This window comes from Drosophila miranda, chromosome 4, assembly GCF_003369915.1.
Source record: "Drosophila miranda strain MSH22 chromosome 4, D.miranda_PacBio2.1, whole genome shotgun sequence".
NCBI classification, from domain to species: Eukaryota; Metazoa; Arthropoda; class Insecta; order Diptera; family Drosophilidae; genus Drosophila; species Drosophila miranda.
The window spans coordinates 23,043,416-23,068,201 of NC_046677.1; the positions used below are offsets into that span (position 1 = coordinate 23,043,416).

General features: G+C 42.3%; 2 protein-coding genes across 5 annotated transcripts; both read right to left on the bottom strand.

Moving 5' to 3' along the window:
- Positions 1-745: 745 nt before the first annotated feature.
- LOC108163394 (P protein) lies at positions 746-24,219 on the bottom strand. 4 transcript variants are annotated; one of them, XM_033394235.1, is made up of 12 exons: positions 18,817-18,952; positions 15,886-16,450; positions 5,114-5,220; positions 4,134-4,296; positions 3,995-4,055; positions 3,791-3,929; positions 2,826-3,730; positions 2,214-2,543; positions 1,802-2,149; positions 1,590-1,737; positions 1,439-1,532; positions 746-1,376 (listed from the first exon to the last, which is right to left on the bottom strand). In XM_033394235.1, exons 2-12 carry the CDS (start codon positions 15,960-15,962, stop codon positions 1,292-1,294), a joined length of 2,457 nt encoding a protein of 818 aa, XP_033250126.1. In that variant the 5' UTR covers positions 15,963-16,450; positions 18,817-18,952; the 3' UTR covers positions 746-1,291. The 4 variants fall into 4 exon arrangements, with proteins under 4 accessions (XP_033250126.1, XP_017154141.1, XP_017154142.1 ...); XM_017298652.2 differs by lacking the exons at positions 15,886-16,450; positions 18,817-18,952 and adding an exon at positions 23,815-24,219; XM_017298653.2 differs by lacking the exon at positions 18,817-18,952 and having other exon boundaries at positions 15,886-16,548.
- On the bottom strand, positions 14,773-15,523 carry LOC108163395. Its single transcript, XM_017298655.2, has one exon. It carries the CDS (start codon positions 15,417-15,419, stop codon positions 14,910-14,912), a length of 510 nt encoding a protein of 169 aa, XP_017154144.1. The 5' UTR covers positions 15,420-15,523; the 3' UTR covers positions 14,773-14,909.
- Positions 24,220-24,786: the final 567 nt, after the last annotated feature.

Here is a 24,786-nt window from a genome sequence, read left to right on the forward strand (position 1 = left end):
CTATATTCCCCGCTATATTTTCCCCAAAACAGAATACAACAAGGATGATTTTTTAATAGTTTTATTCATCATAACTTAGCTTAGTATAAATAAATATACAAGTGGAACAAATTTGTATCTACTATCTCAATATATGGACGTGTATATCCTTAAACCTAACAACAACGAAATCTCTCTAAAGTCTATTCGCCCGCGTAGCCTTCCCTTGATTGCCATAGTCAAAGTCCTTGTTGTCGATGGCCAGATTTTGATGCCGTTCGACAGTCTGGATCCTCACAGTCCTGGGAGGGTTGGTCCTGCGCCGATCTGGCCGTATTTACCCTAGATATAGCCTTCCGAAGATTAGGATTTGCTGATCAGGAGAATACTGGTTTTTTTCTGTAAGCTATAATTCTGCTATCCGGCGGCCGATCGGGGCGTGGCATGTCTCTCCGTGATCGGGAGGGTCCTGCCAATCGACTGACATCGGATGATTGCCATAGTCAAAGTCCTTGTTGTCGATGGCCAGGTCGAAGGATGACGACGGCTTGTCCGGTTAGGATCTTGGAAGGGTTGCGCTTCTGTCCTGTACGTATATATGTTTAAAGTTTGTAACTTTTCGAACGATCTCGCACCCGATCTTTGACCCGAGAAAGGAAAACCTAATTAATAAAGTATAAACTGTGGTGTGTGTTCCCATTTCGTTGTATTAAAACTACTTTCGATTATGTTTTGCATTCATTTTACAGTACAGCAGAGCAGTAGGTAGTATTTTGCGTTTTGGTTTTATTTGATTCGTATCCATATACATTTAACATTTAACAAATTGTTTCACAGTTCAGCGACATTATTAATTGTAAATAATTAATTTAGTTTTATTTAATTTGTATTTCTTATATTTTTGGTTGGTTTGTTGTTGGTTTTGTTTTGTTATTTAGACTACGCACTACACTAACAACGATGTGTAAAAATAAATGTATATTTATGTATATAATATTCTTCGTTTCTGTCTCTGTGTGGATTTGGTTTGGTTGCGGTTGCGGTTTCCTTTTAGAATCTGTTTAAATTTATAAACACTCTCTTATATAGACAGGCTATAAGATATTGAAATTCCTTTCTCTAGCTTTCGGGTCGTGCTGTTTCGGGTCTGAATGGTGTTGTTTTTCCCTCGATCTGCAGCTGTTGAACACGACGTGCGTCGCATATGTGGTACAGTTTCATAGGTAACGAGGTAAAGTGCGCCTTGTTCCGAAATCGACACAGTCAATTCCCATCCACGCTGCCCATAAGGGCTGCCCAGTGCTGCCCATCATCAATGCCACGCAAACAGCGAATGCGAGACCAGCAGATAGCCCGTGGCCACAATAATGCTTCCAATCATGATAGGAAAACCCACTCTGTCGATGGGAAATATATGAATTAATGAAGAAGAACTAGAGAAGAGTTTCCCTGGACCTACTTGAAGAACTGCAGGAAGGTGAACTTATAGCCATGCTGCTCGGCCACACCAGCACAAACAACATTGGCCGAAGCTCCAATCAGAGTGCCATTGCCTGGGTGAGAAATCAATGTAAGTATATCTACGATCTGAGATCTCTTGTTAAACTTACCTCCCAAGCAGGCGCCCAAGGCCAGGGCCCAAACTAGAGGCTGCAGGGGCAGATTCAAGGTGCTGTTCTGCGCCAATGATATGGTGATCTTGACCATCATCGTGGTCAATGGTATGTTATCCACAAACGCCGAAGCCACCGCAGAAACCTAGTAGTGGATAATGGAACATTTAGTACGATTAATAAAGGACTCTGTGTGGAGAAAAACTCACCCAAAGAATGATCAGGATGGCCACCATCAAGCGCCGATCTTCGCCTACGCCCAGAATAATGCCCTCTGTCATATTGCCGATCCATTCGATTAGACCCAGCTCCGTCAATGCCTCCATGAGGATGAATAGAGCCGCAAAGAACAGAAGTGTTGACCATTCGACGCGTGCCAGTATGGCCTCCATGTCCTCGATATCGGCAAGGATGATGAGGAAAATGGCACCCAGCAGAGCCGTCCAGCCCAGGGACAGCCTCTGCAGCTCGGGCACCGAATGCAGAAAGAACAAACTGATCACAAAGAGCAGGGCAAGGGAGCACTTGACAAGCAGTTGCTTGTTGCGAATGGGATACTAGGGACCGAAAGATATACTATGTTAAGAATTCGTCAGATAAAATCCGGAAGCCTAGACCGACCTTTGCCTGGAGATTGGCCAGTGTTTGCTGATAGTTGGGAGCCGGCTCAATCACAGCCGTCATTCGTTTCTTCAGGCTCCTCTTCAAGCGGTTGACCTTCTTCATTAGGGTTTGTCGCACTAGCTCCTCGTCCTTGGAGTAGGCCGACAGACTGGCGGCGGCTCGCTTCCACACGTGTATCTCGTGGCGCAGTTCCTCCACCTCCGGTGAGTCCTTAAACTGCAGGTCGCTGATGTTGCGGAACTTGAAACGCAACTGTATGTAGGTCTGCACCATCACCAGGAGCACGCCGGGCAGCATGTGGAGCGTGAAGACAGCGAAATTGACGCCCTGTGAAATGGATGTAGACCAAACCAGTTTAAAAACCAGTTCGAAATCATAGGAAAAACTGGATCTCGGATGCTGCTTGGCAGTACTACCAGAGCCATTCAATTTATATAGTAATTATCACGAGCGGATTATAGATTCCAACCATGATGTCAGGAATAATAGGTGTATCTTTCATCGCAAGACATCTTCTAATATTCGACTGATTACTAAACAATATATGCACATAAATAAAACTAAGTATTGGCTATATATTATATTATATTTCTAGGGGCTATGACTCACATTCTTGGATATGTAGCTATTGGAGGCGATGATGACATTTGGCGGATCCCCAACAGGTGTTAGAGCACCGCCAATGTTCGAGTAGATGACCATGCACATCAGAATGGGCACCGGATTGAGGCACATCACTTCGCAGAGTCGTATCGTGACCGGAGTCATCAGCAGCACTGTAGTCACGTTGTCCAGAAACGAGGAGAGCACGGCGGTGAACAGGCAAAGACAGTTGATTAGGGGCCACACATGTCCGTTGGTGATCTTGTAGGCGTACACGGCCAGGTAGTCAAAGACACCCGTCTCGGAGAGAATGGCCACGAGGATCATCATACCGAAGAGCAATAGAAGCGTCTCCACATCGATCCAGCCCATGATGGTGGCCATGGAGGGACGCGAATTGAGGGCCGCCAGTATACCCACCGATAGCGTGGAGGCGATGATGGCGGCAAACGTTCGGTTCACAATCTCCCAGATAATCATGATGTAGAGACCGCAGAGCACAGCCGCCGCATAGATCACACCGTCCCGCTTGTAGATTGGCGACTCGTCCACGTTCAACTGCAGCGGCAGCTCGCCCTCGATGCTGCTAACAAACTCAAAGCTGAGCTCTGTCCTGTTGGACTGGGCCAGCCACAAGGGATCTGTGGGATTGAGCTCGAAGGTGCGTTGCTTCTTGGTGTCTACGGTGGCGTCGATGAGGTCCGGATAGACCACGTCCAGCTGCCACAGCTGGCTGGCGTTCTCGATGTACACCTCCATTCCTTCGGCATCGAAGTAGCTGCGCATCACCTGCACCTGGAGCAGGGGCAGTGGCACACTCTCGTTGATGGTCAGCTCGTTCTCCTGCAGACGGAAGGGGCCGCGTAGACCCAGGCCAATTCGCTGCAGAGTGGATGTCGTAATGGGAAAGACTAAAGGGAGAGAAACACTTGAATATAGATATATACTTTCAAGGATTTTCTTAAAGTTACCTCTGGGTGAGCCATTTCTAGGAACACTTATCAGGCTCAGCTGGTCCACATGCTCGTTGTTGGACATAAGGAAGGCGGTGAAGACACACCAGACCACCAGGAGCACAGCTATTTTGAACCAGATCAAATACTTGACGAACTGTTGAGATATATATATAGATATATATCATAGATATCTATTTGGAAGTACCTCCTGCCACTCACCGTGCTCTTGCCATGCGTTTCCACGTCATCGTGCTGATCTTCATTATTGTTCTCCAGGTCCCTAAAAGATCCGGGGAATCACAGAAAACTGGTTGCACTAATTACGTAAATGAAAACCGAAGCGCAAAGAACTACGAACCTGCCGTCAATGACTCGCACCTGACCCGCCTCGTTCGTCACATTGATGCCGATCTGCGTAAAGGCATGGGTGTCCAGTGTCGTCTCCTCGTGGGGTCCGTTCTCGAGCTGTTCGCCTGGCACGCCTGCAGTTCCGACCTCCTCTGGAGGCAGAGGATCGCCATCTGCAATAGAAACAATAATAAAAACAAGTCAAAGCATTTACAATTTATGTGTGTCTCTTAACCGGGGCCAGGGTCCACGCATATTGGCAAATAATTGTGCGTAAATTGCCTCCCCATTCGGTGTTCTCGCAAGGACACCTCGCGGACAACTGTCGCAGGAAGTAATTCCAAGTGCCAGCTTGCCAGTTGCCACGCGTATACATTGTTTTATTAGCCCACGTGCACGCGGCCATAGAAGCAAGGCTGAAAGTCTAAAAATATCCATCAATGACCATGGAGAAGCTCGAGGACTCACCAAGTCAGAGACTGATGCTTGAAAATGTTCGCATTGAATTTCTCTAAATGCTGTATTCTTAAATAACCCAAATGTAATACAATAATCTTGTACATAGACTTTCTATGAATCTTTTCTAGACTTTCGAAAGCTATGCGCATTATGTGACGGAAATACTCGTAGTGTAGAGTGGACCCAGTCCATTATTACCATAATTTAGTGCACCTCAAATAGTGCGTCCGTCACAGACAATTGAAAAGGCTATACTTGGCCGCAAGTCGACCGGATTTTTGGTATGCAAATCAGGCGGAACCCAGGCCCCGGCGGAGTGGACTTGCAGCAGCCCAATGTCAATGACGACGACGGCAACGACGACGCAAATGGCAATAAAAAATTCTACAATAATTACAGCAATAAAAAAGGTAGCAAAACCAACAACAACAGGTTGAGGGGCAGGCTCGTAAAAAAAGGGAATTAAGGTTGCCACATTCGAAGGGAAGAGAGGGAGGGAGGGAGTATGGGGAGGTAGAGAAAACCACTTACCGCCATGTAAACGCTCGTGCTCCTGGCGAAATGAGGCTAGACTGGGATCCTGACGAATGCGCTCGGGCAGGGTACGCCAGACTTGTAAGGCACCTTCTGTTACTTCGCTGCATGTGTGGAACGGGAGCAGGAGCAATGCCAAGAGCAGGATTTGGAGTAGGGGCAGCATCGGAACAGTTCATGGATGGTGGATTTTTGTTACACATTGGGGAGCAATGAAATGGGCGGCGCCACCGATTCCGAGAATGAAAGAAAAGAAATAAGCGGAGAATAAAGATTTAATAAGATTACTTGACTTGTTTAGGAATTTGTTTGCTCAGGTGCAAGGGCGTGGCACGTCTGCCCATGCCAATGCCAAAGATTCAATAAATTTTCAAGCACTTCCATATTGATTTTTCTGCCAAACATTCGGCGAGGCTGCGGGCTGTTGCGCGTGCAACAATTTTGTGTCTATTTGATGTGACTCTTATGTACATACTACAATATACATATATTCGTGCAGTCTTTAAATTGTTTGGCCCTAAAAGGGTTTGGTTTGGCATTTTTTCTCGGTCCCCCAGCTTATGCCCCATGAAGCGGAAATTCAATTGTGGTTAAGGAAAGTGGTGCGCAATCTTCTTAGTGTGAAATCTGATTGACAACAAATCTCTAAGAGCAATAAAATAAGATTTAAGCACATATATTTGAAGAGTGTATTAAGGGAAAAGGAATAAATAAATTGGGTGTGTGGGAAAATACTAGGAAATGCTTTCAAATGGGGATAAGTGAGTCATGAAAATGGAACAGCAAACAAACTCTTTGACTTGAGGAAAAACCAACAAATTGATTCGGGTTTGGTGTGATTTAAATAATACTGAAAATAAGGTTGAAGCCGAGAGCTTCTGTAGGATATGGGGATACATACATACATATTTCTTACTTAGTTGGTAAGATAAACAGATTTATGTGCTGTTTATATCTTTAGCATAGGAGTCTACAAAAATATATCTTAGATATGATTTATAATTCTAAATCCAAATGCTGATCATTTTCAATGTAAAGCGGAGCCATCTCCAGAACTAATTTAAAAGAGATTCGTAGACCCCAATTAAAGCGCATGTTGGTGGCGCAATTCCAGACCAGCCTTAAGGTCAAAGCAGCCCCGTCAGCGTTTTCAGAACCGACCCTTGGCTCGGCTCGGCAGAGACTGCCTGTCTGTCTGTCCATTTATAATGGCAATAAATTATTGTTTTCAGTTTTATTGGCAGTGCTTTTTCCATTTCAAATGCAAGTTTAATGACTCTTTGCCATAATTTCTGAAATAAGACCTAAGCAGCTGGGGACTGCCACTTGTTGGGGAAGAAAAACCTTCATTTCCTCGGCACTCACGAGTGTACCCGTACGAGTATGGGTATGAGTGTGTGTATTCCCTAAAGTAATGGTATCATTGAGTGCATTCAGAGTCGCATCACGTGTGCCGACTGAATAAATGCAATTTGTAGACTTGATTCAAGTGGCCACACAAATCTTAATTCAGTATGTTCAACTAAATTTACTTAACTCTCAGTTAGAACGATGAAAAGTGCTCGAAATAAATGTGTGTGGTGTACTCATAAATTATATTTACTTAAATTTAAATTAGCTTTTGTTGATGGACACGAACAATGTTGACATATGTATGCACACAGAAACAAAGACAAGACCGCCAAAGTAATGCTGACACTGATTTTGCTAAAAGACCCACATGCGACTACCATATACACATGTATAGATATACATACACATATGTATCTATATAGGTCTGGGAAATGCTAAATATTAAAGAACACGACACTTCAGCTTGAACTTGCCTCAATTGCTCGACTTAGACTTTCGTGTGTTCTCGTCTTCGTACATCATTTAAATGGGGTTAAACTATAGGATTTGTCATTGCATGTACATATGTATATATTATTTCAGGCAGCTTTCTTTCTTTCAGCGTTGCTTACTAGCGAAATATGTACACTATTGAATATTATTACTTGAAAGAAGTCATCTAGAGAGATCGCATTCGACCTATATAAATTATTTTCTTGGGGAGTTACAGCTGATAGAATGACTATAGTAGTCTCCGGATCTGGGGCTGACTCGTATAAAGTTCTATACTAAGCAACAAATATAAGTGCGCTGGCAGATTAATGACAGCTATGGTCTTACATATACATATAATATATATGGATTATTGCAACACTTTCAATTAAAAACTGATAATTTCTATGGCATCCATGTACCAGTAAATGGCATATTAATCCATTTCATTATAGTATTCAACTGAAAGAACGGAAAGTAGGCAGTCTGTGAGGACTAGTCAATGATTTTGTTGATGATTCTTAAGGCATTCAACAGCTACTTTATGTCACTGCTTTTTCACGCTCCGGCACTCAAGCACTCCGGGGCACTTCAGAGCACCGGCTGCCCCTCTCCGGCTGAAGTGGTCGTGTCACAGATTGATTCGATGTCAGCACAAACAAACACTGACTCCTACACATATATGGACAAATTGTGCAAAGGACTATCATTAGCAGGAGCCAAACGAGTTTTCTGCTCGACTGCAGCCCCCTGACAATTTGTCGGTTTTCAATTGGGTTTTTCGTGGGGGCTGGCAGACAGCCCAGCCAGGGGGCGACTGTGGCTAAAGATGACAAGGCTCTTAAGGCTAGAACACAATTCATTTTCGCCTGTCGCTCTAATCCAACCAGAAACACATACTCATCCTCGTATGAGTAATCCTCGGAGCTGTTGTTGTAATTATATGACATCCTTAACGTTGCTAGGCCTTCGACGTAACAACAGACGTAGGGCCGGGCTCAGACGACCGTCAGGTTGCCAAGGCTAAGGGAATATGACACTCGCGAGTCGCGACGGCTCCTGTTTTGTGTGTGGGAGGTGCAGCCGAGATAAATAACAGAATTTCCGAGAACAGAACAGAACAGAACGTATTATTACGTAAATTGCTATTTTTGTTCACACACACGCGATGCGATGCGAAGCGATGGATGAGCTTTAATATGGCAGCCGAAAAAAATTGTAAATTTCCTTTGTTAATCGCATATTTTGCCGCTGTGCACGAGCCGATACTGGATACTGAAAATGGATACTGAAAGGGAGCTTCAATTAAAAGGCGCGCCTGTCTCTCGGTTTTTCCACTGCACTGTGGTGATGTCGCGTGCCCTTTTTCGGTTTTCGGTCACTTTACAGTCGCTGTTTATTCGCCGTTGATCGTGACTCTGTTGATCCCCTATACTCGCGGTACTAACTGCCATGCACAGTTTTTTACCCTATTTTGTAGGTTTTAATGTCGCCGTCGTCGTCGTTGTCGCAGCTGGCTCAGCTGCAGTCGCAGCAGCGCAGAAGCAGAGCGCAAAAGAAGGTACAAATAAAGAATTTCCTGATACTCTTCATCAGTTATCTCTCGCGGGCCGCGCTTTGCTCATTATTCGCATTTATGCTTTCTCTCCCGATCCCGCTGCCACTGCCACTGCCATCACTCACTGCCACTGCAAAGTGCACTCAAAGCTCAACCAGTCAACCGTTTGGCGGCGGCGCTCTTCCTCTGAGCGTCGGCTTTGACTCGACGCGACCTAACCCGAGCCGAGCACACTCCTCCACACTCCTCTCACACCCCAAAGCGCACAGCGCACCGCTATGCTATGCCGTTCTATTCTTCATTTTCGGCTTTCGCTTTGCTTTCGCTCTCTTGTTGTCGTTGTTGGCGTTGGCTTATTTGCACTTCTTTCAATTACACTTGATTTATCATATTTGACAGTTGCGCCGCGATCAGAAGCAATCTTGCGCTGCGCTACACTCGGATCTGTGGGGAGTATTTGGTATATTGTATTAATGATTTTATTCTACCTTTCCGCTTTTACTTTAGATACCAAAGAGAGGTTAAATATTTACTTGACCATCGAAACTAATCGAATTAATATAGTGAATTCAGTACCATATGAAAGTCGGTGGCACTTTAATATCAACACTGACCTATGCACATAGGTATGTGCATACATATGTACTTATTTAGTTACCTTTTTGATTATATTTTTCTTACTGCACAATTAATCCATACTTATTTTGATTAAAATTCACATAAATTTCGATTTTTCTTCGCTCATAACTATACGAGTAACCCTAGAAAATGTTCAGCAATTTGTTTCTCTTTGTCAACACGATTTGATGACACGAGATGAGCGCTCTGACATCAGCTCGTTTGCGGGACATATGTACATATGTATGTATATATGCATATATGTACATTTGTTCACAATGCAACTTGAAGGAGGTATCAGCTGAAATAACACATTTAAAATATATATGTACATATCTGTATACTCCTGTCCCAATTATCCAGTTAAGGAGTGTGCAAATTATGAAATAGTCAACGTTCTCTGAAATCAGTTTAAATTGAAGACATACTCGTACTTAGTGGCTTCTTGGAAAGACCTTGAAGTTCAAGGGTGCTTTCAATTCCCATGCAAATTTGGTTCGAGCATCGTATGGGATGGTATAGGAAATGGATCCCAATCAGAGCCGCCCGCACGTGGCTCCAAATTCAAAAAGCCACCCCATTGAGAGGAGGACGAGTACAATCTCCGGCGCCGAGTCATCGCCTGTCAAAAGTTTGGCAGACGCATATCAAAGAAATGTTTCTTGCCAAATAAGCAGAAAATATTTTAAGCTCCAAAGTTGCGCTCCAGCTTACTGCTGAGTGCCGAGTGCGGTATGGCAACCACCTGCGCTGACGTCACAGGTGTTCTTGCCAGCTTGCATAATACGGAGAAGGTAATGTAATACTTTTCCCGTTGCGTTGGCCAATAGATTAGAAAATCATACCGGGCCAGGGACAGCGCTGCTGCAGCAGCGGCAACAGCAGCGGTGGCTGCGGCGACAGAGGTGGGAAGTGAAAACCGACACCGCCAGCCACCTAATGATAGCGATTCGACGCTTGGCTAATGAAAAAAAGTCTTCAAGCATGAAAATAATGTCTCCAATGTTTACCAAAGCTGTCTCCGCCACTGTTTTGCCATACTGAGTCGGACAGTCGGACGGACAGACAACAACAACGACAACAAAAAGTGCAATTTAATTGAAACGAGAGCGTGCGCTTGAGAGTTTCGCATTACAACGGCACATGGATGATAATTCTTCGAATGTCAGCGCCAGCCGTGGGCATGGCATAAGCTGGCATAACCTTGAAATCGGGTTCGAGACGAAACGGGAATTGTCAACATTGATAATTTAGCACAATTTCTGGATAAACTCTTTAAATTAGTGCAGCGTTAAAAGACTCATTGGAATAATGATAATATTTAATGCAGAACTTTTCGTTTCTCAGGCAATTTAAATATTTCCATGAGTTTTATTGACTTCAATAGTTAGTTATTATTCGAAAACCAACGTGTTATGGGAGGGATACTGCCTCTCCCATCAACTTGCTAATTGAACATAAAACATTAATAATCTCATGCCTAACCATCTTTAAGGCTAACTATTCACTGTACTATTGTCTCACTCTTTTATCATTTATCCAGTTGCTCAATACAATTACCAGTAAAGTAAGTGGCATACTGGTGGACATATTTCCATACGTCATGTGCGCATTCGAAACAGCTGATCGGCACGCCCGACTAAGCAGAACTGATCGGAAAATACATTCTAATGCTTCCCACTTTCCTGCTAATCGCTGCTAATTTTAAAAAGAATTGTTTTATTGTTTGGGTTTAAATTTTACGGAAATGATTTTCGAGCTGAAATCTGATATCTATTAACTTGATTGGTGATTTGCATTGAATGACTTTTCTACTTATTAGAACTCAGTATTTAAAGCTTATATCTACAAAACCCTATTAACTTAGAACAAATTTTCGACAGTTAATATCACAAGAGATTATTCAATTGGGTAAATTATTAGTCAGATACCTAAAATGTTTATCTGTTTTACGAGTAGAAGATATTATGGTGCTCACTTATTGGCAGACACTTGCTGGGCTTGCTTGCTGAGGCGAGCTTAAGAGAAAAGCGGATTTAAAAATTAATTAAGTTCGAGTTGAGAAGTCTCTATTGTACCAGGTTTTATGAGTCGATTTGCGAACAATGTGTTTCTGTTTCCATTTGTCTTTATCAATAAAAATTCTCTGAAAGTACCAATTCCATTGATTAAGATCAACAGCAATCGAGATACACATATAGAAGCCCGCAGGGCTTGTTCGTGATCTTTATCTATTCATAGAAATCAATTTCTAAAAATAAACTGAGAATAGAAAATATTCCTTACTTAAGTATGAAAACATCTCGAGTGGTATATATTTGAGAGTGCACGCACTTTATCCATTTGTTAAATTAAATGAACACGCGCTCATCAAACAGTTTTGCTCGTATTCTTCGGGATTACGGATACTCGTATATTAAATCAACTTAAACTTACTTAAGCAAGGCGTGCGCACACCCACACCCACTACATACATACATATACATATGTATCTGAATAGGCTATACTTAGTTGGACGTGCTTATACATACATATATACATATGTAGGTCATTGTGCGACAAAGTTGATAACAAAATTACAGACAGACCCGAAAAAAAAATATAAAAACGTAATTTCATCCAGTCGGTCACTCGTTGGTCCGCCGCCTCTCGTCGCGTCCAAGTCCCGTTTCGTTCCGTTCCGTTCCGTCAGCGGGGATGTCATTCATGTGGCGCTTTCAATGCGACACGCTTCATTAATTTTTTCGAGAATTGAAAGCCTGGAACCGCACTGGCTAGCTGAGTGGATTGTACCCGCCGCCACTGCCACCGCCGATTCATGTGTGTGGTTGACTTTAAAGTTTATTTATAACCCCAAGAGGAGGAGGCTTTCGTGGCAGGGAGGGTATGCTGTGCCATACGCTTGAGCCTTCTCAGTTCTCAATCCCGATTATCATGTTAAATCTCTTGATGGCGCGGCGCAACGGTAACTTTCCATTGCGAAAAATGTGAGTTAATTAATTGAACAACGCGCTTGGCCCGACACGTTTCAATTGCCAACCCAGTGATCCGATCCAATCCGATCCGCACCAAGCTCCAGCACCAGCACCAGCACCAGTTCCACAGAAGCAAATCGCACACGTTCCTAATGACTTCATAGTCACACGTTCGCAACGACGAATACGCCACCATAAACATTAGAACTGTGCCTGGGAATAGCCATTCCGACCATGTGGGAAGCTACTGCAGGAGGGGAGGGGAACAACATGCAGCTGGAGGTGTAGTATGCAAATAGCTGGCATAACAGGAGTGCCGCCTTGTACATTTGAATTTGTAATTTCTACATATTCTATAACTGATTCTCGTTTACAGCATCATCGTGCATTGTACATCGAAGTGCAGTTATTGAACGTATGATTTAAACATGGGAGTTTTTTTATAGCCCTTCACTTGTTCCAAACAAAAGGTATACTGTACTCGTATGGACGAGATAATACCATATCCACAATTTAAAGGGAGATTCAAAATACAAATAAAAACCAACCTCTATTTCTATATTTTCTTCACTTTTTTCACAGTAAATACGTATGTATATGGCTAAGTAAATGCTATCTTATGGCTAGTATATCAACTAAAGCTGTTCCAGACAGAACTCTTCTTGAGAAAAAATGTTTAAAACCGCTTCTTGGGCTTGCGTTCAAGTGTATTTTACAAATTTATAAAAGCTGAATAAAAAAATAATGATTGCATATTTTTTAATTTATGGAAATTCAGGTAAACAACTATAATCGATGCAAACAATTTCTATATTTTGTACTGATCAAATAAAAATTAAGTGGAGCACAATTTGTACTGAAAAGCATCTTTTCTATGTAAATAGAATGGTATAAATTTATATTAATGTTATTTATGAGAGTAGTATTTTTGTCGCTCCACTACGGCCGACCTCCGTCTCCTGCAGCTGTCACCCTACCACACCCGACCTTTCCTTTTGTATGTCAATCTGGGCTCACAGCTGGTCGGGTCGCATGAGGGGCAACCAACTGCACTGTGCCTTAACCCAATTTCAGCATTAAATGTTTTAATTATTCATGTGGCCATGTTTGTGGCACTTGCTGTCGTCAGCAGAAGCACTCACGCACACGCTCATATCCTTCCAGGCTCATAATCACATTTTGAATGTGCTAAGAACAATGCAGAATTTCTCGAGGCAGGGCAGGGTAGGGGGATTAAGCTAGAGGCAGGGCAGGGGCACACTTACCGCCCATGACCTTGTCGGCTCAGACGAGGTCGTCGCGTTGGACGCGTTTTTTGCAAGAATTTTCACTCGCGAACTAAGCAGAGACTGTCTCCCCAAAGTTTGACCCACATTGGAAGGGGAAGGGGTGCGACGGCGTTGATGGCTTCCCATTTTTAACTGCTGCCCAGCCCAGCCCATGGGGCGAATGAGCGATGTGGCAGTGCATACGCACTGCTGTCCCATTCAAATTGGTTTCCCTCTTCTAGGCATTGGGTCAACATTTGTCGATTATCCGACAAAACATGGAAGACAAATTGAGAATTAATTGCTGAAGTCAACGAACGTCTTCGTTTTCCCTTCTTTTTTGTTGATTTTGACCCAACGAATTAATTGGTATTGCTCTTGGACAACTTTCACTCAGAGAATTCCAGGCACGTTGCCAGGACACTTTGAGGACCCAACGGCATGCATGCCCCACTGAGCTGTCTGATTGATGGATAGATTGATTTGCTAGAATGCCAATACGAGTGCCGTACCTGATTGCCCTCAAAGAAAATATGCCGATGAATTCCATTCAAATTCAATGAATTATTATTGTTTTCTATTGGAACATGGAGTCGAGCGGAAACGAGATTCCCATATTCGTCCTGTTTTTGTTTCTGGAAACGGAAATTAAATGTTTGTTGCGAGACTGCCACATCTTGATGTGGCACGCCACACATGTTGCTGCCATTCGACGTAAATTAGACCCAAACGGAGAACGTTTTTATGTTCATGTTTATGTTGTGGTCGAGACTATGCCTGCCATTCCAAGGAATGGGTCCAGAGCACGTGTCTTAGACTTGGGCACAAGAAACACACAACTAAACATATAAATATACGTGTTTTTATGCATTAACGGAAATCATCCTAGGAGATACCAGTTCCAGGATAGAAACCTTGTAATGGCAGAGCTATAAAGACACCAAATACCACACAAGGAACCTTCAAATCTTCAAAGGAAATAACCAAAAGGAAATCCCATGTCTATGAGTAGTTCCCCTGAAATTCAACAGGACCGAATGCTTTCATCCGAATCACAAGAGGCGCTTCTGCTTATGTTTAAGGTCCTAAGAGACCCGTTTGGTTCGTGATTAGATTCAGGATCATGAAAATGATTATCGAAGTGTCCCAACAAAACTGAAGTAGGTGAAGTGGTACTTTATTATAGCAGTCCCGAATTTCAAAGAAAATTCTGTTTTGATTGGGATGGATTTAACAAAAAAAATCGAACCTTTGGCTTTCTTTGGACAATTTTTTGAATAATTTGAAAGTGTGTAAAGTAATCAAAACACCGTTTTTCATTGACTCCATTGAATTCCGCCTACCCAAAGGATAAACACCAAGCGTCCCAATCCACAGGAATGATGGATCTCTAAAGCACAAATCGGGAATTCCTTTCATTGGTAGCCTATTTTTAGGTAAGACCACTTCAACTAATTTATTCATTCAATTAATATACAGTATGCGTATCAATTTAGACAAACAATAAATTTTGTTTCCAAACTTGGATATCACATTTCAATGGTTTTATCTTAGCGGGGCCTAAAGGGATACCTCCTTTTCCGTGGATTATTTACCCATTGCTGGAACTCATTTGTTATGGTCACTTTCTCGAGGTCTCGAGGCGAAAAGTGCGGCAAAGTGAGCATTCCAAAAAACCACAAAATAAACGTGGCAACTGCAGTTGTCACAGCTCCAATAATCCAATACTCGTTTTCCAGATATGTTTCTACGCTCAACAAGCCCCAATTGAGGCACAAATGTTGCGCTGCTTGGCAGAGCCAAGCCTCCAGCCAGCACCACAGCTTCAGGTTAAAGAACTCCAAAATAACCAGCGATGCAAAGGTGCCAACAAAGTACTGCGCCAAACACGACAAATGCACCCCATCCTTGATGTACATATTGATATCCCAAGCGAGCAGCATTGCGGCTAGAAGGAATATGAAGCTGCCCAATTGCGGGGCTGGCGAACAGCTGTTCTCAAACTGCAGTCGAACTGCGTACAGCAAGGCAGCTGTGGCAACCGCCCAGAATGGACCCATATATAGGAATATCTTTTAACAATTCTAACACGAAATAGAAGTAAAAACTTTGTGTTTTTGAAGTAAAATGCTATTCAGACTGTTTCTTTTAAGGTAATGCCAATGCCTAGATAGGATTTGTGTGACGTTTATTGTATTTGAATCCGGAGTGTGTACTGTACTCCAAATTGTAGCTCTCATGAATTCCATCATCGAACGTCATGCTGCCAAAGGAACTATTCCCCTAAACCCTATTTATAGCTAAGCCAAATTGTATTACAGTCATCTTCATAGAAAATATTTCAATTATATTATCTATGTATATTTAATCTTTTGATGGAAAAACATCATCAGCAAATGTTTGTACTGGTTGTATCTCAAAGTTATCTTAAATCCATCTGAATGGATCCATAAAATATTTATGTACACGTATCTAAATCACTTGTTTTACGGGTAGGGGTAGGGGATTATGGTATGATCCACTTACTTTGGCTGTGGGAACTTGTCGCTCTTGGTGGAGGCCTGGCGGTGCGGCCACAGCCGCTTGCTCACCTTCATCCGCATCTTGAAGGGCCAAATGTTCTTGCGCTTCTTGTGGACACTCGGCACCCGGACACCCCCCGACCCACTCCGGCGCCGCGATACCGTTGATCCGGCACTGTGACCCACTGTGGCCGTGTCTGTCGTCTGGCGTTGGTGTTGATTGGCAGGGGGCTGGGACTCTGCCAAGGGACTAGGTGCGGCGTGAACCCGAACTGGCGCAATTTTGACGTTTTGTGGAAGGCCGGACAAAGTGGGGTATGGGTGGATGTGTGGGTGGATGGGTATTAAATTAATTAAGCTGCTGACGCTGTTCACACGACCTTTGATGTTAACTTTCCTTGGATAGAATTTTATCTATTTAATAATAATTATTGTTTCTGCAAGCAAACGTTGCTTCTTTAGGTTCAGGCCTTTCTCTTGTACATTTTGATGTGTGTGACGTTTGTTTTTTTGTGCCTCTTTTTCATAGAATCGAATCACGCATACGCAGCGTTGTCTGCTTTCGAACGCTTTCGGGGGTAAATTTTGACCAGTTGTTAATGATATGCATGTTGATAGATATAAATATCCCTGAAGTATGCCCCCTTGATGTTGATGAATGCGTCACAGCGAGAGGATTAATTATTCAGCATTCAGCATTTGGTGGGACAAAAATAGACGCAGGACAGGACTTCGACTCTCGTTTAATTGGGAATCAATCGATCAATATTCATTTAGTTTTCTCATGACCTCCTTTTTATAATCAGCCAAATCAGATGGCACACCAAAACACACCGCCCGCTCGTAGGGTGGTCAGATGAACCCCCTTGATGACGCCATCTCCGTCATCTGTCTGGTGCTCGTGGAGCACGTTTCTCCAGCTGATTTTCGTTTTGTCTGTGTGTGGCGTACGTGTATTAAGTTCTGTTTAATTATGCTTGTCGGTGGCTAATTAGTTTGCCTAAACTCTCGCACATTAAGCCATTTGGCTGCCGCATAATTAAAAATGAACCCAGACCCCGACCTCATTTCAAATTATGGCAGGCGTTACGCGGCCATTTGTGTGGGAATTTCCAGCAGGATGTGGACACGATATGCTATGCGGGTAAGAGATACGATTACATGCATACATGCATACATATATGCAAAACGGACACGTGGCTCCTGGCTGGCCTTTTTACCGCCAGTGTGGTTGGAGGGGGAGTAATTCCAAAAATATCCTGTGCAAAAGGAGGAAATTGCTTTCAACAATATTTTATATACATATTTTGATAGAAATATTAGCTGAAATTTATGTATATTAGCTGTGTGGTATCAATATTTCAAAGCCAGTCAAATATTCGCAATCCTTAGCCGTAGAGAACGTTTACGCAGAGGTGCCAAAAACAGCAAACTTGCTTACACACATTTCAGCTAACATTTCAACCGATAAATATATACATATAATAGAAATATGTACGAGTATTTCCAACAGTATTTTAGCCATAATGGAAAAGCATAAGCCAAGTGCTGCCTAAAAGTTCTGCCAGTGGCTCGGGGAACTGAAAAGACTGACACATCTTTATTTATCTTTGATATTTGTATCCTTAACTCTTCTTTAAACGTCACTAAGTAGTCACCAACATGATCTTATCTCTTGCCCCATGGCTTCATGGCTTCATGGCTTATTATTCACATACTTTCATGTTATCTATTGGCTAATTACTAATTGATTACACTTTGCTGCCAACCGACAAGACCAGCAAAGAACTCCGAACTCAGTAGCAACTCAGCCCAAGGGGTAATTTGAACTGACTGTTTGACAATGTTTGTCAGGAAAAGTTTTCGTGCTCTGTTTTACCCCAAAAGAGATCCCTTGGCAAATTAACGCCAGAAAAAGTTTTCAGCTGGGGAGCTTGCCTCCAGCAAGCACTTAAAATTTATTAGAAATTGCGTTGAAAGACATACATAGTCATAAATGTTGGCTTCAATCATATCTGGACCCCCTCGGGCGGAGGGTCCTTGTTGAAAAGCGTTGGCTGTGGGATGCGTTCTGTGTTCTGTGGGTGGCTACATACTTTCGGACAGATGTGAACATTTCAAATGAATGTCAGACAAGGTTGGGGCAAAGCTTTAAACTGACACAAGGATAGACGGGCGGCCATGGGTACGTGTGTGCGTGCTCAAATTCTGTGTTGCCTACTTTTGTGCGCGCTGTTTTGAACTAGTTTTTCTGTTTTCTTTTGCCCCAGACCACTGCCCCCCCTTGATGATGTGATACTACTCTATGCCATAGATGACACTTCCTGACAGTTCTATTTGTCCAGCTTAATGTATGGCTTATTTGCGTGGCCTGTCGGGAGCTCAATTATTGATTGGGTGGATTCCTGTTCCTGGAGGTGCGACCATCAATAAATGATGAAATATTTGCCAGCCACTGATAGCCACGGGTATACACCGTAGTTCTTGGAATGTCTCGTCCGCTGGAAATTTTAATCACGAATGTGTAAATACTGAAACATATGCCAGCCAGGTGCCAGACACCTGCACCTCCATCCAGCAGTTCTCACAGAAAACCTTGGAATAATTTATATCCACGAAATGTAGACCAGTCTCCAATTATTCTGCTGGTCAGTCAGAACCGGACTAATTAGATATGTACAGCAAAAGATATTGCTCTTTTTTGGGGTCTCCTAATGAGCAAAATTATCACAGCAAATGGAAACTTTTGGGGGAGCTCCTGAAACAAGATACGCCTCTCTTTCAAACAAAGGAAAATTTCCATGATTCGTCTTTTTTTTATCTCCCTGCTGCCGCTGCCGCTAATGCTGCTGCATCCGAATGAACTCCAAGGGGGGTACTGATAAGTCCAGAAAGTGGTTCTTTCTGTATTCTTTATCAAAATTGTTTGTCTCACTTTTAGTTTTGTTTTCTTTGTTTTATTTATCGCATTTGGATAATTATTTGTATTATGTGTGAATTTATTTATTGAATTATTTTGTTTGGCACTCGCTCGCTTCCAGATCGAACCCGCACGTCCGTTTCGAGCGAAAGTTGTAAACTGAATAAGTCCGTGGGTTCGTCGCCGTGTTCCTAGTCATGTCTCTGGGCTCTGGGCTGGTTCGATGCCGGTAGCTGGCGCTGGCGCTGCCGCTGCCGACGACGACGACAACGATGACGACTCTGTTGTCGCGTCGGTTCTGCCGCAGCTGTTCTCGGTTGAATGGCGGATTGAAAGCCACCGGTCAATTGAATGGTGTGGAACGCTTTCAATAGCTGTTGAATGCCGCTACTAGTGGATGTGTGGGGGGTTAGGCCTGTGTGAGGGTTGTTTCCACTGCACATGTATAGCATATTCATTCCAGTGGCCAACGACTTGAACTTGAACGGTGCTTGGACTAGACTCTGGGCCCTAGAATTTCAGTTAGTCAGCCTCCATGCATACACTTTTTGACCGTGCTAATTTGTTTGTCGTTTGTGAAAACGACAGGGAAAACTCTTTTGCGTGGACAACTTAACTTAACTCTTTGAACGTCTCTACATTTATTGTTTAGCTATTCCTCTCCTCCTATTTTAATCAAATTTTAGGCGTAAGAACCGCTCCATCAGCTCTCATCTTAGTTTTTTCAAGGATACCCATATTTACGAAGCAATTAACACGAATTCAAAGCAATTGCCATAAATCCCATAAAATGCCATAAAGTAAGTCAAGATTCATGTTGAAAAGAAGTGAAAGTAAACTCTGAAAAACAGCTCTATCAAAATGACAAAACATAAAAAAAATCGTTTATTTATACGCCAAACAAGATGAATCCCAACAGAGTAAAGCAGAGCTCCAAATTGAGATGATATACACCCACATGTGCACGCCACACATACACATAATATACAATACTTGGACATGGGGTGACATGGATGTGGGCACAGCAGACAAAAGGCAAATTTATCAAACGGAACATGCAAACTGTGGCATGTGGCTCTGCGTTGTCTCAATGTTGTCGATTTCTTTGCATTTCCAACTCAGTTTGCCTGAGTTTTATTGAATACACAGAACCCCAAAATTCGCACAAAATAAACGTACCCGAGGCCCACTCCACTCCGCCCCGCCCCGGGACATGCCGCCAATGACAATGAAGCAACAAATGAACACACATTCAATAGAAACACTCGTTGAATATACAGTGAAAGGTCTCTTGGGAGGACAGTGCTTACAAATCTAGTACAAGCTAGAGCTCAACACACTTTTACCCCAAAAAAGAGTATCCTTAAGGCGTTGAATCCCTTTCGGGACTATATAAAGAGTCCGCCCAAGACAGCTGCTACTGTACCGAGTATGAGTTGATGTAGGTATCTCTTTAAGTAGTTCTTGGCACGAGCAGCCTGACACTTGAGCGGCTTTAAAGCGTGAAATTTTATTACGCTCTTTTATTCAGCAATTTTCGTCACCCACATTCAATAGCAATGATAATAGCTGCAGAGTGGGACGCAGTTGGTGGGGGGTGTCGCTATAGCTAACGATAATTGTGCATTGGCTCCAAGGTCCATACGGTTTGTCCATAGGAACGCATATCAGCGAGCTGGGTGCAGCCCCATATGTCTGTATAGATACCGAGTATGAGGCTGCTGCTTGGCAATTTTCTGTAGCCTGCATTTATGGTACTTGGATTCTCGTTCTAAGTCCTTAAAGCAACAGGCTTGGTTTGATATATGTAAGAAGGAGTGGGCAAGCTCGCCCATTGAAGGAGCAGTGGTTAGCGACGGTGAACAGCAGCAATCAGCAGCAGAGTAACAGCAGAGCATCTGCTGCAAAAGCAGACAAACAGCAGGACAACAGCAGTACGAGCAAAGCAACAGCTGATCAACGCAGTAACAGCAGAGCAAGAGGTAATAGCAGATCAACAGCAAAGTAACAGCAGTTACAGCAGATCAACAGCAGACAAACAGCACAGCAACAGCTGTAACAGCAGAATGGTATTAACAGCAGATGAACAGCAGTTAAGCAGAAACAACAGAAGGAGAGCACAGCAGAGAAAAAGAGGAACAGCAAAACGAGTTGTAAAAAGAGAATTGCAGCAGCTAAACGCAGCACAAAAACTAACCGAGATCAAGCCGTGAGGTTAAAACTAATTGTTCTTGCACTTTCCAGACTACTGCGATTTAATAATAACCAAATAATACCTTACATATGTACATTGATGTATAATGGACTTACATGTCCCCAAAAGATAATGGTCAGATGATGCCTTTCCATGGAAATTTTCATTTTCCAACATTGCCGTGACTCAGTTCTCAGTTTAATATTTATATATCTAATGAATTTGTGCAGCACCTTTTCTGTTTAAACTTTATTACTTGTTACTCTGACAGACTCTTGAAAGTTGAACAAGTTTGTCCCTTAAGTATTTCCCATACCGCAGCCCATACCGCATCCCATTATTAAGCTTATACATAATTTATTCACACGCTGTGGGAGCAAGGCTATGCCACACTATGTACTGTACTATATATGGAAACACTCGGCATATACTCGTACATATGTATATGCAAACCGGAACTTTTACAGCCCCTAAGCTCAAACTATTCGCCACAAATAAGTATTTACAGTTGAAATGAAAATTCTACGTCGGAAAACCCACATGTACCTCCTCCTCCACCCTCCTCGAGCCCAAGTATCCGCAAACAATATACACATGTGGCCTTTCCTAGCCAACATGTCATCATCGTCAGGCCACTAAAACCGGGTTTGATGTTCTTTTGGTTAGTATCACGTGGTATTGGCTCGTATGTGTGAGTGCCAGGAGGTTGAAATTAATAGCACTCACTATCAAAATTGTCAGCTGTCAATGCCAAGGCCAGTTTCACGGTCCGGACAGGCTACCTGAAGGTCAACAAAACTTCACCCAATCCCAATTCCAATCCCACTCGCCCTCTGCTTACTAATGACCATAGACAATGGCAGACAATGGCACTTGGTTAGAACTGGCTATTATTGATGTATGTTATGTTATCTTGCTACCGCTACTTACTAAAATGCTAATAAATACGAATATACTGGTTCTCGTGAGTGGTGAGTGCATACTCGTATAAGAATTTCCCAAGCCCCACTTGAGGCAGCACAGAATGCACACTGTGAGTTCATAAAAAATAAATAATAATTATGTAAATAACGAGTGCATACTAATGAGTTCTGCCAGAGGATTTTGTTCGGGTACTGTAGAGGGTGTCTACTGCATTTAAAGCAATTAAATGATTAATTTTGATAACTTAGATTGGATTGTAAATATATTCCAGAGTGATGATAAATGTTTACGAGTATAGATATCTTTTGTCTGTAAAGTCTACAGAATTTCTAGGGAATTGAATGTTTAAACAATGTTGTTTGTCATTAATCTATTTGAAACCTACTCGAACTTGTGCATGTTGTCGAGGGAGTTGTTTGATCGTCATCATAGTGGATTGATAGATAGATTATTTAGGTGATTGCTGTCTGTCAACGCTGTTGGTCTTCAATGTAGATATTTACACTAAGATGGAGTATTGATTGAACATACAGGCTGCCTGAATTGGGTTTTCCTTATCTCTCCATGAATGATTATGTAGTTTTGAAAATATATATACATTTTATGAATGTAAACATTCACGACAATATGGTTTTTTCTTCACCTGATTCGACACCCTGTATTATTAACAGTTCCTTCTAACTGCGTTGCAAGACTAGAACTCAGTGAATTACAATCTCAAGTTTTCCCTTTAATTGTTAATTAACAAAGCGGAACTTTTAATTGAAGAACAACGTTTTGAATCTATGAGCTCTCAGTTTCCACTTCACAGATAACACAGGCTGCGACTCTGACTATGTGTGGGAGTGTTTATAGTGCCGTCAATTATGGGTCTGGATCTGTGATGCTCAAATATATTATAGAATATTACATACAAAGCGCTACCGAGTTTACTGAGTCACAATTAGCTTACGGAGTGACTCCTTGGGTTTTGGGTTACCGGGGATCTAAGATAAGCTTCAATGCTGGGTCATAAAATGTGTGCCTTTTCTTTTCACATTGTTTTTTCGCACGTTCTGTTCAATTATTGAATGTGCTATTGAATGTGAACAAAGCATAGTACATATTGGCTAACTATTCCACGAATCAGCTTTTCCAAACAAAAGATGTGAACAGGCTTGACAGGTGAATAGCCTGGCATATTTATAAATATTGTATATTGTATTCCCGGAATTTGTGAATACTTGTTGGCAGTTCTTACCATAAGATTTAATTACTTATTGGAATTGCTTCCCCTGCCATTTATACAAAGTAACAACAAATATTCATTTACTGTTCTATTGACAGCTTGTTTTGTTTTTGAAATGACTCCCCCCATACATAACTGAAATTATTGCCTTGAAGAATAACCCTAGAGGGAAAGAAAAGATTTTGTTTTCTAAAATATAGTAGCTGAAATTATTGCCTGGAAAAATCACCGTAGTTGATTTATTGTTGGGTTAACTTTGAGATATCGACCGCTTTACCGAGTGTATCCATCACCCTGCAGGATATCCTAGATATTTTATTGCTTTTAAGCGAATTTTGGTGTGTTTCTTCCCAGAGGAAAAACAAATCAATTGAAATTAATCTCAATAGGAAATTCCATCTGTTAAAGTTCACACAGAGACCTAATACCCCATGAAATTGTTTTCGAAGGAAAAACAAACAAAAGCGGACCGTCGCATGGAAACATTAAAAGGAAAAGTTTTTGGGCAAAGACCCTCCTGCCGACTGACCACAATTAAATGTCTGCTAATGAGAAAATGGAACCAAAATATAAACAGACAAGGGAGAACAAATAACTGTGCGTATAATATAAGAATGGGAATGGGTGAAGCATCCCTGTGGCGTATACTTGATGTTGGGGGACTTACCAATTACGTGGGTGCTTGGCATTCAGATGCAGCCAATTGATGATCTCCTGCAGCTTAGAGTGTCGCTCCACATCCACCTCCCCATCGCCGTCCGCATCGCATTCATCCTCATCGGCCGTCTCCTCCACATGCAGATGGTAGGGATCCCGGGAGTGGTCGGTTATCATGAACGTGGGTTTCGAGTAGCCATAGGGAGCAGACATTTTCACTTCACAAACAGAAAAAACCTCAAAATCTTAACACAACTTTAACGGTTTGGTATTTCATCACATCTTCACTGGCCTTCCCTTTGGATATTATTCAATTTAGACTAGAAGAAGAAAATTAATTAAAAATGTTGCGCTGTCTTTCCACGACGTATCTGTATCAGTCCCATGCCGCGTCCGAACGGTTTTTCTCAGTTTGGTTTTCCCTCGCGTGTCTGCCATAAAACTGCTGGCGGTCCTCTCTTCACATGGCTGACACGTCGTCGGTTTGAGCGTAAAACTTAAAATACAATTTGGCAATGGAAAAGGCACCATGGAAAACGTGGAAAGCGCAGCAGCAGAAGAGCAAATCCCTTGCTTGTATTCTAATTTTTCCTACGCTCATTTATTGACCAGCGTTTGTTTTTCTATGTACTCGGGGTTCTATATACTACAGACCCATTCTATACACCTATACTGGTTCCTATATACATAAATCTTGTGTTCTGCAATGAACTAACCGATGGCCAGTTTCAAGTATTATTTATTTGTTGTTCTTTCGTTTTCCTAAACGCAAGTGGAGCAAGTTCAAGAACGCATGATATGACGGGGTTTCTAAAATAAATATGGCTGCAATAAATGTATGGATAAACAGTGCTCTAAAACAATAATGAAGTGTGATATAAATATAGTTTTAAATTAACTTAAGAGTTGTTTTGAATCTACTTTACAAACACTTTGATACTGTTTCACCCTACAAACAGTCGAACTTCTATATTTCAAACTT